This window comes from Thermobia domestica, chromosome 16, assembly GCF_964235325.1.
Source record: "Thermobia domestica chromosome 16, izTheDome1.hap1.1, whole genome shotgun sequence".
Lineage (NCBI taxonomy): Eukaryota > Metazoa > Arthropoda > Insecta > Zygentoma > Lepismatidae > Thermobia > Thermobia domestica.
In genome coordinates this window covers 128,228,495-128,241,972 of record NC_137469.1, presented here as the reverse complement: position 1 = coordinate 128,241,972, position 13,478 = coordinate 128,228,495, and the positions used below count along the sequence as shown (strand labels likewise).

The following is a 13,478-nucleotide window of genomic DNA, read 5'->3' as shown; positions in this document are numbered from 1 at the left end:
TAAAGGTCTGAATTTCTGTCTGTGTTTACAGTCTTAAGAGCGAGTAGGTGTTCACTGATTTCGGAATGCAGATCAAACGAAGGGATGACAATCTCCTGCATCAGTTGACAGTTAAAACAAGAATAAACAGGATTGAATATCATTGATATAGTAAACAGCAAGAGCAAGGAATACTTACGGACTTTTTGTCAAGTGTGCAATGTGACTTTTCTCGCCTTCTGCTGATAGCGGCATTCTTGCCCAGCGCTGCTATGGGTGTCTTAAAACAGTGTTACAACTAGAGGAAGGAAACGAGCTTGAGAGCCTTGACTAGACTAACCATTCATCCTACTTTACTTCACAACAACGAATTTCCAGTTGAATTTATGAACAAAAAACCTCCTAGAGCATGATGTCATTACTTAATACTTTGACCCTTCTGCTCAAAAACACAAAACGCACTTCGTTGTGTGTTATGGTATAATAAAGGACTAACTATTCCCAAAATTTCAGATTTTTTTAAATCCAGGCACATTGGAGATATTGGACAATGAAACATACCAAATTGGCATAATGCCCAACTTTACGATTTTTTCAGGTCTTAAATTTTTGTATATTAACTTATGACCCCGGAGTAGATGCACACTCAAATTAAGACCTCTACATCAGTTGTTTCATTTTTCCCAAACATGTCTTCATTGTCCGAAAATGTTGCTATTATAGGCTCTGATTTCACCCCCTTCAAGTAGTTTTAAGCAAAAATATGAAGAGATCAGCTCTGCACGAGCTGGAGATGTCCAGCAGTTTTCAATTTGCAAAGACAAATACATCCTGAGATATTCAAAACAACGTAAACGCCTAAAATCGAAAAAAAAACGCAAAATGGCGGCAGCACTGCGTGGCCATGGTATGTTGTAAAAAATAATTAATTGTGGTTTTGAAGTATCCTGATATAGGATAAACGTTCATGAAAAAAATAGATTTTTTGAAAAGGTCCAGCGGCAATTTTCCTTTTTTTCTTGATCATTTTTCATGGATTGACCCATCTCTCTCTCTCTCTCTATATATATATATATATATATATATATATACAGAGAGAGAGAGACAAAGCTATATAGATCAGCAGTGGATTTTGTTTCAGGAGAGGGTTGAGGAACGAGTAAAAAACATTTGTGTTGTACGTGCAATGCCAAAAATGATCACAAATTTATTTCGGGAGGGCCTTGAGCCCGGTAACCACCCCCTAAATACACTACTGTACATTAGTAAACCGTTTCCATATTATCTAACAGACCAAGGAAACAAATTTTAAGTAAAGGCAATTTTAATAGATATCAATATCTATTCGGGACGAAACTGAGACTTTCGATACTGGCCTAAATCTCGTCTCGTTTTATAGAGGCCTGTCTTGGTCTCGGTATGTAAAAGTCCGTCTCGGTCTCGGTACTATCTCTATATGATATTGTACAGTATGGGAAACAATGTATCCCTTTTTATAGTTGCATTATGCAAATCTTCAGCGTTCTTTATCGATTAGTTTAAAAGATACAAGGTTGTTTTAAGATAAATGGTCCAAGCTGTATAGGATGTTAACGAACTGTACCGACGAACTGTAAGAAGGATTCCGCACATCAAAATAAGAAAAATGTTCATATGGGCCTAAGTGTATAATGTCGGAGATAGGAACGTCCAAAACCGCGAAAATAAAATAAAAGATTTCAACATGTATTGTTTCGGACATGAGAAACCATGGAGTGGTGATTATATAGCATAAAGGAAGTCCACAAACGCTTTATAAAAATGTATATTTCACTAATGTATATACAATGGGTGCTTAAGGGATTGCCTATAGTGCATATTTTCTAGATGTTCCCAACAAAATTTTGAGGTATATAAAGACACTGGCGAATCCACGGACAGGATGGTGGGTTCAATTTCACTCCCACAAGGTTCATTTCTATGCGTGTATGTATAAAATATTGCACTACATTATAAATCTCATGAGACGTATTTGTGCACTCATATAACTTTACATTTGTTTTAGGTTTTCCTGTGAGGAGGAGGAGAAAAATTTTCTTAAGTTTATCGGGGTGTATATATACGAGTATATAGGGTTCACGTGTTTATGTTAAAGTAGTACAAATTCATTTTGCAGGATCTAACATGGAGAAACGATACATTTAACAACATAAAGATAAAATTAACAAATAGTGGTGTAGAAGTCAATTCTCCAAAAGGAATACGAACGTTTCCCGGAGAAATTAAAGAACCATCAAGCTACAAATACTACATAGTGTCTGGTATGAATGGCTATTATTTAGGTAAGAAGTCAATTTTTTGTACTTTTAGTTTCCTCCTCGTTCCTAATGAGTATGAATTTTAGTTTTATATGTTATCTATTTATAAAATAGTGATGGATAATTTATAGCACATTGGATGGGGGCCAGGAAAAAATAATAAAAATATTTGGGGGTCATTTTCCTCCCCCATTTTCAGCCCTGAGGTGACAGTTCACTAATTACATTTTCTAAATATTCAACGAACTTAAAAAGTTCGTTACCGAATTCTCTGTTTGTGTGTTATGTGTGTATGTGTCTGTTATTTGCGACCTTTTCAATTTTGACGCCTTCCATTCGATAGAGCATCAAAAACTATCTGAGAAAGAGCTGGAATGTTTCGCGTCACTCGTACCGTTCCCGAGATATTGCCCCCCCCCCCCGCAAAAAAAAATGTCGATTTCTGGTCATTTAAGCAGACATATCTCGGAAACCATAAGTTATAGGGAGATGATATTGGTGTTGATCAATACCTAAGAGGATGGCCAAATATTTTTGTAATAAATAGTAATCGGTGGCCACTGTCCAACTGGCTACTGGTTTGGACAGTGGCCACCAGTTAATGTCGCTACCGAAATGTTTACCATTCTCTTTAGATATTGATTAACACCAATATCGTTAACATCAATACCATCTCTTTATGACTTACCGTTCCCAAAACATTGGCCAAAAAATAGTTCCGATTTCGGGAGACTTAAGGAGCCACATCTCAGGAACCGCAAGTCATAGAGAAATTATGATATTTTGCGAACTTTTGCAAGAAACAGAAGAAGGTGCGTATAAATAAAAATACTTTTACATAGAGGAATAATCACAGTTATTCTTCCCTATAAAAACTATAAGAATAACACTCGTATATGTAATATCTTATATAAAATACTCGTTAAAGAAATATTTTTTGAATAAAGTGTTAAAAATAATAATTATTAAAATATAATCTGTATATATATAATATATATGCACCTAGTTCCAGATTTAAGCACTAGATGTCACACATAGCAAATTTATTAATCAAGTCTAATGGAACTAGTTCCAAGTTTAACCAGTAGATGTCATACATATGAAGTTTCATAATCAAATCTAGTAAACATCAAAAGTTCCATACAAGAAAATACAATTAACAGTGAGCTACTTTCACTAAAGACCTACATTCGTCTTCCGTAATTTAGGTAACAAATATTTTCCCAGTTTTCGCAGTAAGTCATATTTTCCCACGCCTTGAACGGTATAATTCTTTCACGTTATTTCAAACCAAAGCGTTATAGTATATATCTAGTACAGGGATGCAAATAACCACTCGCCAGGCTAGTGGTTCATCGGTGCACGCGAGCATTTAATATCATACCGAAGGCAAGTAAATGATTTCTATTGTGGGATGTGGGCTAGTAGCTTTTTTCTTGGGCGAGTAAAATTTTGTTGCTAATTTGCATCCCTGAAGTATTTCAAAATGAAGCAGGTTTCCTGATATGTTTTTAAAAATCGAAAATTTTCCCCTATAATACATAATATTCTATAAATCAAATTAAATAAAATATTTTCAATGAACAAAATTACGAATTAATGTAATCTCTATGTAATAAAATTCTCCATTATAAAATTATAAATGAAATAAAAAATTAAATACCCATGAACAGAACCAGTCATAATATTTAATATAGGAAACGTAGGCACTCCGAGGGTATTAACCAGAGGAACTACAGGGTGCGGCACGTAAAACCGGCCCGTAAAGTGAACACATAAAATGAAATATAATGTATTGAATATAATTAACTACAACACATAAATGAAATGTAATGTATTGAATATGACTACTCATCTTCACAGCAGCCTTCACAGCAGGTGCTGAAAGTGTCCTCCGCCCACTTCAACACACATGTGAGCACGATTGAGAGATTCATATATACCCTTCTCAGTTCTTGTGTTGTAATGCTATTGGTGACATCCTGGATCCTGGTCTTGAGTTCTTCAATTGTGTGTGGATTTGTTTCGTATACTCCTCCCTTTAACAGTCCCCATAAGTAAAAGTCACACGTGGACAAGTCTGGTGACCGAAGAGGCCACAAGCCTAGCTGATTGTCCTCTCTGGCGTAAACACCTCATGCACAAGGGACAATGATGCAGCTGATGTGTGGCATGTTGCACCGTCCTGCTGAAAGTAACATAACTGACGCTCCTCTTCGGTCAAGTGTGTATAAAACTCCTCCAGGATTCCCATATACACGTCACTGTTCACTGTCGTTGTAGAAGGCCGAGTGCCTTCTCCTTCATCTGCATATCAAAATGCAGATGAGGGGCACATTTACATATCATTATTTAAATGTATTAATTTGTGATAAAATTAATTGCTTTTAAATTAGCGTGCATATTAAATATTGTCTTGTTATTATAAATATAAATGGGTAAACACCGAGCGTAATACGGAAGTATTAATACAATATTGATGTATATTGTATTTAATTATGTATGTTATTTCCTTTATAGGCTAATGAACTTTTAGTTTCTTGCGTGCATCTCATTACTGGGACATTGTATTGTATATATTACATATGGAAGTGAAGTGAGATAGTTATTATACTATACTACATTCGATTAATTAAAGAAGAAATTAAAACCTATACTAAGGATTTATGTATAGAAGTTTGAACTTTGGGAGACAGAGCAACGTGGACAGAGAATTTTTTTTTTCTCGGCGACTCTTGGCTGCATCGAGAACTGCATGTGAGGTCCATGACAACTCACGCTTGAAGAAATCACTGAATGAGCAAGAGAATATGACTCATTACATATAGGAAGGATCCTGTTCACTTCCTCTTGTAAAGCAATGCTGGATTGGATACATTGCTGACTGACGCTCAACATGCTTTGTTGAAAAAGTTGTAAAAATTTTAGCGTCAACATGATAGATTTTGAATTTGTTAAGGTGCGATTTCTACACCTTTCAAAAGAATTTCTCGAGTAGCAAGCTCAAAGCGTCATTCCACCCCTCTTCACCAAAGTTCGTTACCCCGTCAGCTAGCGGACCTAAGAAATTTTCCCAGGATGCACAGCAGCTTTGAAAAATTGTATTTTATTTTGATTCATTTTATATGTAAAATATTAATATTAACGTATTACGCTCAATAGTTCTTGGAAAGACCGTTCTAAATTCATGACTATATTTGTCAACGTGTTTCCTTTCGTTCAAGACATTTGGCTCTTGTATTTTTCAAAATTAATAGTAACATAAGATGTTTTCTTCTCTCTCTCTCTTGCAAACATGGCTACGGAGTTTGGTAGCAGACAGTTTGAATGGAAGCCAAAGGAAAGGAGACTTCCTTCTAATACCACGAGAGATGACAGTCCTGTATAATATTATCAATGTATTCTGTGTATATTTTTCTTTATTTTTGTATATAGTATCATGTGTTTCTATAATGCCAAGTATTGGTTTTAGTGAAAATAACTAATGTTTATGTGTAAATGCTATGGACTTCTGTTTTGGTCAGAAACTTTTCAAAGTGACCGCCATCGCACATGAGGGCAGCACCTCTCTTAGGTGTCTGGCCAACTATGCAGTCAGAAGCAAGTTTCTGTGGTCTGTTTATAGGAGACCACCCATGAGATGTTGCCTGCGGCATTAAACCCTTTGTGGGAAGATTCCAAGAAGAGCGAGTCCCGCTTTTCTTGGAATTTCATAGTTTAATAACCTTGTTCAGTGGCTGAACAGGGAAAGTTGTTTGATAGATCTGGAAGAGTACACTTCAAACTATCGTGTGTGAAGTCTTCAATACTTCTCAAGTACCGGGAAGTGTGACCCAGGAAGGTGAGAGAATCGATCCCCAGGATTCCTGTGTTTATTATACATGTACCGACATGTATCGGGTACTTACTTGTACTAGTGAACAGTGCTAATACCCATCTATTTGATTGAGTTACATCAAGTGCTTTCGAACAGTGTCAACCGTCAAAATTTGAAAACTACGTTATACTCATTTACTACGTCTGAACATGACAGTTTCAATCATAAATTTAACTATGGCTCTTTTGCTATCTGTTGGTCAGCAGTACCTAGTAGCCGTTATTCGTCTATAAACTTTCTTAGTAGCACAGTGGTGCATTTCACTAATTCCCAGTATGGAAGTGGAATTATATATATATATATATATATATATATATATATATATATATATATATATATATATATATATATAAAATCTCTATCTTAGAGATTACTGGCCTGTCACGCAATTACGGCAGTGCCATCCTTGGACTCTAGCACAAGGAAACAAGCAGTAGCTTAATTTGCCTGGTTTTACTGACATTCCTTATGTCAGCTCCAGCGTAGTTTTGACTATTCAGCGAATCAGAATCGTCAGGAACATTTCTTTGTTTTAGTGGAATGAGAATGTGGACACTACCTTGGTGATTTTCCCACAGGAACTGTGCGTCAAACCTTTCCGAATGAACAGTGCAGCGAATATATATATTCATCATGTTCTTTTTATTTTATTTTCACGTATAAAGTGTGTATTACTATTTTATGTGCTATTATCATCCTCCTCTCTGAGAGACGGTCAGAGATAGTGAACTTAAAATAATGAGGAGTGCATATTAATGTAGTGTATCAGATCAATTAAGAGATCAAAAAGATCTTCAGTTAAAAATCATTATCATCATTTTTTTTATAAATTTTTCAGTGGAAAAATTGTGTGAAAATTTCAATTAAGAGTGTGTGTGTGGTGCACCATAAGTAATAGAAATTCAATATAAGTGTATCTCAAAATGGAAGTGTTAAGTGTGTCGATTTTCATCTATGGTCTACCAAGGCAACAATAAACCTTCATCTATCCAAAGTATTTCTAGAGGTCTGTTTTTCCTGCATGGTGAGTACCTGATGCTAATTCCTATGTTTTGTTTTCAGGAGTGTGAGTCAAGGAAACATTTCTCCTTGTCTTTGTACATCTGACCATCTCCCTGAATGGGGCCCAGGGAGAATTACGCCCAAAGAACTAACAGAACACAGTCATGAGTATAGCGAGTAATTAACAGGCTGCTACCTGTTTGTTTTGAAACTATATATATTTTTTTAACCTATTGTTTATTTTGAATACTCACTATAAGTAGCTTCCAGACCATGACTGTAGTTCAAGAATACCCTGAGATCTTTTGTTCATTGATATTCATTTACATATGCTCTACCGACTATTAAGCGTGGCAGTGGCGGCTTCCACAGGAGGTCACCTTTATCTCCAAGCAGGGACTTATGTATGCTGATGCATTATTTTTGCATTTTATGTAAATTTTGGTATTATTTTGAATATCCCTAGCCACTCCACCTTATTTGTATCATCTTTATTGTGGTGGTGTTTCTCTGGTATGCTTAGTTTCATCTCTGGCTACCTGCACCTCACAAAATTTGTGGCGCCAACAGCGTTAAGGGCGATAGAGTATTTCTCTTAAATACTCATGGTCAGTGTACTTTTGGATGTAAAATTTTTCGGTTTATGTTTTGTCAAACCTCTCAAAATTTCCAAGAACTGCGGTGTCTCTTATAAAGTTTGAATTTTTATTTGTGCTTATGATTTTGTGTTGTTGTGAAATACTGTGTTTTAGAGAATTCAGGCTTATTGAAGTTTAGGGGGGAAGTAAACCTTTGTATTTAATCTGTACTCATTAATGGTATTAACGAGAGCACAGGCTCCTAAGTTAGGATAGATGGAACAACAGTTTCTTAATGAAGATTTCGCTCAGAGAGCAGACGAGCTCTCAGATGATAGTTTAGTGGTAGCGCAGGGCGCTAACGAGCGCACCGGAAGTGTGGGAGAAAACACTGATGTGGTGGAAACGGTTCCGCCATCCACCGGTAGTGAACCGGAAGTGCTTCTTCGGGGAGATATTATCGAACCGACTGTCAATCCGAGTATGGTTGAAAGCCCAGTCATGAATGAAATTAGTACTATTAGTAGTGTAAACCTTGCGGCCATACTAAGTGAAATTTTACAAGGCCAGCGTAGTCTTGAAAGTAAATTGGAGAAAAAGTTAGAAGAAAGTTCAAAAAATTTAGAGACCAAATTAGAAAGTAAATTGGACGAAAGTACTAAGAAATTAGAAAATAGTTGCGGACAGTTAGAGAAGAGTTTAAACCAGGTCCGAAATGAAACTAGACAGAACAGCGAAAAATTAGAACAGGGTATTGAACAAAGTCTGGAGCAGGTGCATAGAGAGTCAAGAGACATGCACCAACGTCTCGAACAGACGATAGAGTCCAGTAATGCTCGTCTAGAACTCCAGTTGGAGACCGTGAGTTCGAGACTTGAGCAAAGCGAGCGCCAGTTAACGGAGCAGTTGGAGATCGATGGCGCGCGCGAAGAACTGTCCAGTCGTGTAGCCGAAACAGCAAGTAGGCTAGACGAGGTGCAAGAAAATGCTAGCAGTGTTGCCAGGCAGCTTGAGGAAAATTATAATGATCTGAATGATAACATACAGCGTGTCTCGTCTCGGGTTGAACAGACCACGCAAAATCTCAATAACCAGGTCAGGAGAGTGGAAGTGAGCTTCGCTTCCCAACTTGCCAGACTTAGGGGGGAAATCGAGCAAGAGACGCAACTCGAGGAAATACGTTCCGAGTGCAACGGTAGCATCCATCAGATGCATGATACCGTACAAGACGTCTGCACTCAACTTGAAAAGAAGATGGAGGAATGGAAAAACTCCGTGCAGAAAGAGACGAGCGAGGTGATCGAGGGACGTCTCGCGAACATCTCCGTCTCTACTACGCAAGAAAGACCTCCATCACCAAACAACTCCTCAAATCGCGACTTGCACGGTTCTCAACCTGGGAACCTGGCTAAATCCCACGAGACAGACCCTGTACCGTCGACGTCTCGCTCATGTACTCATGAGACGAGACAGAATCTGGCCACCGCGCTAGGTCTCATTCACCGAGATGTAACCTTGCCGGTTTACATGGGGACCGAGTCTGAGACAGAGACTTATAACTTTGTCCAGGACCTTGACCGCTACTTTGAGGTCACAGGGGTACCAGACGAACTACGGCTAAGTTTCATACCCAGGGCGCTGAGGAACACGTCCTATCAATGGTTTCAGGTCAACCATAGTAAGATCCACACATATGATGACTGTATTAGGGAATTTAAGCAATATTATTTGAGTGAAAAACGACTGGCGAATTTGAGGGCAAACATACTCACGTCTCATTTTGACAGTCGAGTGCACAAATCCCCAGCAGAATATCTGCTGGATTTGTTGCATAAAAATAGTATTTTGGAACCGCGGATGACAGACTCAACTCTGTTGAAAGTACTCCCGAGGCGCTTTCCCAACTGGTTATTTCGGGCTATTGTCTCGTCTCGCCCGAAAACTATAGCAGAGTTGCTTAACTTGGTACAAGAACTGCAGTTTTCGATGTCGAATCGAGACCAGTTCTATCAGCAAAACTCAAGGAAGGGGGTCAACATGCTCCAGGTGAGCATTGACAATGAAGAAAATAGCCCCCCCGGCCATAGCGGTAAGCAGCTGGCTCGTACACAAGCAAAAAGAACACGAGAAAACCAGCGTCCTTACCAAAGACGAGGACAACGACAGAACCATAACAACCAGCGCTCGCCACCCCGTAATCAGAGCAACGGAAGTGGGTCGTCTGGTTGGTCACGTGGTGGGAACTCCCACACCCACCAAAACAATCGTGTAGCCCGCGGTAGGAGGGGAGGAATGCGCAACACAGATACACAGCGACGGAACTCCTTTAGAGGGGAGGAGGAAGAGATCCAGTTATTGGAACGTTATGACCGTGCGCCCCCTCCACCGAACCAGCAGAATAATGTTACTAGGAGTAACCAATCCTAATCTCCCTCTTCCAGGTGTGAGGTGCCAGGTAGCCAGAGCCGAAACAACTGTTACCTAAGAACACCAACACAAAATAACAAAAAAAAACAATGAAGGAGAGTGGCTGGGAATATTTAAATTAACTGAACTATTTGCATAGAATGCAAATATAAACTTGTGAAAAAGATTTATTCCCTTTTGGAGATAAGGTTCTTTCCTGTAAGGGCCGCCACTCCCTTATGAAGTCGGTAGAGCAATATTAATTATTTTTGTGGAACAGCAGATCTCAGGGCCATTTGCATAACAGCCATGCTTAAAGATGCTATAATAGTGAGTCAGTTTTAAATTTTAAATAAGGTTAAAAAAAATTTACAGGTAGCAGCCTGTATTTGAGCTCACTATTTTATGGCTGTTATTTGGTTTTTTGGGCAGAATATTTTTTCTGAGCCCCCATACAGAGAGGTGGTTAAACATACACAATTAAGGGGAAAATGTCTCCTTGAATTACACTCCTGAAATAAACATATCATTAGCACAGGTACTTACCCTACAGCAAATTGAATAGACATTGGTTCTGGTAAGAGCTGGCAGTTTTATTTTCCACATAGGAATCAGGAACATAAATATGGTAGAGGTGAAGATATCCACACTTTGATACACTAATATTTATCACCTTTTCGTAGTGCACTACCACACACACTTTAATATATATTGATATGCTTGATATATTTAAACACACTATTCCATTATTATAAAAATAAATAAAAGTAGAGAGAGGAAGAAAACATGAAGGTACAAAGGTCTGTTTGACCTTTAAATAGATAAAAAATAAAAAAAAAAATATGTAGCTATATACAACTTTCTTTTTATCTCCTCATATTCGTGAGTTTTTAGTCTTTAACAGTTTTTAGAGGAGAGAACATATTTTGCACTGAAAACATATTTCACTATCCGTGAATATAAACAACACAGATTGAAGAAACAATAAAACAAAATTAATATGCTGATTCACTGTTCAGATATTCACTCGACGTACACTAGTTTTAAGTTGAATGTCACAGTGTCCTTCTAGATTCTCATTCCACTGCGAAGTAAAATGTTCTGTATGAGATATGGTACACAGGAATACTGATGTGTTATGAGGGAACTTTTAGTAGCTCCTATAATCAAGCAAAAAAAAGTTGTTTGAAGCCTTGTTTTGAAAGTCCAAGGACAGGCACGGCTTAAAGGCGTTACTGGCCTATGTGTAATATCTCTATTTGAGATATCTTAAGTTATGTATTTCTCCCATATTGGAAGAACTGGGTTTTTCCATATTAAAAATGGGATGTTTTGACGGAATTCAAACTACGTGGTTTCTATTGAGTGTTCATGGCACTCAGAGAATGAGTGAAGATTCACTGAACGTAAAAGTTAACTTTCATTTTTTTCCACTAGATTTAATAATTACCACTGAGACGTATTTACTACAGATATGTGCATATCTTACACATTCTGAAAAATGATTATAACTTTATATAGAAAAACTGAGTTCTACACACTCGCGTATACAGTTGTTTACAGGACCATCCAGGGGAACCGGTAAATATGTTCACACCTCGTCCTGGGTATCAATCTCGCTGTAAGAGAAGTCAGGTGACTTCCTTTTAACCGAAAAACTATATCTTGTCGCTCCTTGATTCTAACTTGAACTACCCCGTTCTCTTATGAAAACGAGTATATGTCTTTACCAAAAACAAGGAAACGAAGAAACTCGCTTCGTCAAGAAACCTTTGACAAAGGGTTCTCTGCCTTGCGGCGATATTGCGGGTGGTTCGAGCTGCCAATACAACATGTTCAGCTACCTTCCGTAGCCAAATTCACCCTTTCCTTGCTGACACGTGCTGCCCCTACTTTAAGGAGGTCAACACTGAAGCTTTTGCTCCCAGCAGAAACTATGAGAGTTTTAACACACTTTTGGTTTTTCTTTACTTGTTACCCATGAATTAAATATCAGAAACATATGTTATTATACATTAAAATAAAGGAAAATATACAAAGAATACATATATATACAATTTATGAACTGTCATCTCTCTCAGAAGCAGCAGTACACCCAATTTCTGTGGCTGTCTTTCAAAACTGTCTGCTACTAATGCAGCCATGTTTGCTTGGAGAGAGATTGAGGAAACATCTTTGTTAATTATTTATTTTTCACAAATACAAGATTCAAGTGTCTTGTTCGATAAGGGAAACACGCTGATAAAATAAATTAGAATTTTATGCGGTATTTCCAAGAACGGGTTTAGCTTAGTACGTAAATATTAATATTAAACACAGAAAATAAGTTAAATCAGAGTATACATTTTCAAATTGGTGTTGCATTTCGGGAACTAACTAAAAGCTCGCTAGCCAGGTTTACTGGTCTTTGGTGAGAAGGGGGGAGGAAGAGACGCTTGAGCTCGCTGCATTGGAAATCACACCTATAGAAAACTAAAATTTCGCATGTAGAAGCGAAAAAGTTTATGGCTTTTGAAACAATACAAACTCTGTGTTTCAACACACTGTATCAAACTCAGTGTAGTTCCACCAAGGAAGTCAGTAGGCTACTTCCTGTGTATAAAGATTCTTATTTAGTTTCTATTCTGGTTATATCTTTCCATGGTGAGTTGTGAGAGACCTTACATTTTGTAGTTTAGGCGACAGCAAGTCGGGAAAGAAAAAAAAAACTTCTCTCAGCGCTAGCTCTCTTCCAGCGTTCTGAAACTTCATGTATGATTCCCATGGAATCTGCTCATTTCCTTATTTAATTAATCCTCCATCTATACCTTTAATATCATTTCTTCCATCATCCCCTGTAAGCTATACATTATGCAACGACGCAGTAATTATATGCAACCCATTAATACACTATATAATGCCTATAAATGAAATAAACACAAATGAAATAAACACAATATAATACAATATTGTATTAATATTTACGTACTATGCTAGGTGTTTTACACTTTATTACTAATAATAACTAATAAATATGCATAGAATATGCTAATGTTAAGCAATTAATTATACCACAAAAATAAATATGCATAGAATATGCTAATGTTAAGCAATTAATTATACCACAAAATTATTATATTTACATATCAATATGCAAATGTGCCCCTCATCTGCATTTCGATATGCAGATGATGGAGGACATTGGCCTTCTACAGTAATTTTCCCCCTATGATTCTAGGTGCTGTACTTTCTAGTACAGGACGTAGATCATACGGAGGGCACATTTTCGTTTTTGAAATATTATTTCACAAGACATCCAAGGTTAAAAAAAATATAAGTTAAACACACAGTAAACATAAT

The 13,478-nt window shown here is 37.3% G+C and overlaps 1 protein-coding gene across 4 annotated transcripts in view; it reads left to right on the top strand.

The window, feature by feature from the left end:
* The window catches only part of LOC145673404 (uncharacterized), a 491,254-nt gene that overhangs the window by 189,339 nt on the left and 288,437 nt on the right, over positions 1 to 13,478 (top strand). For all 4 annotated transcript variants that reach the window (XM_081743072.1, XM_081743073.1, XM_081743074.1 and 1 more), the window contains exon 9: positions 2,135 to 2,300. In XM_081743072.1, the coding sequence (XP_081599198.1) occupies positions 2,135 to 2,300 (166 nt within the window). The remainder of the gene's footprint in view (positions 1 to 2,134; positions 2,301 to 13,478) is intronic.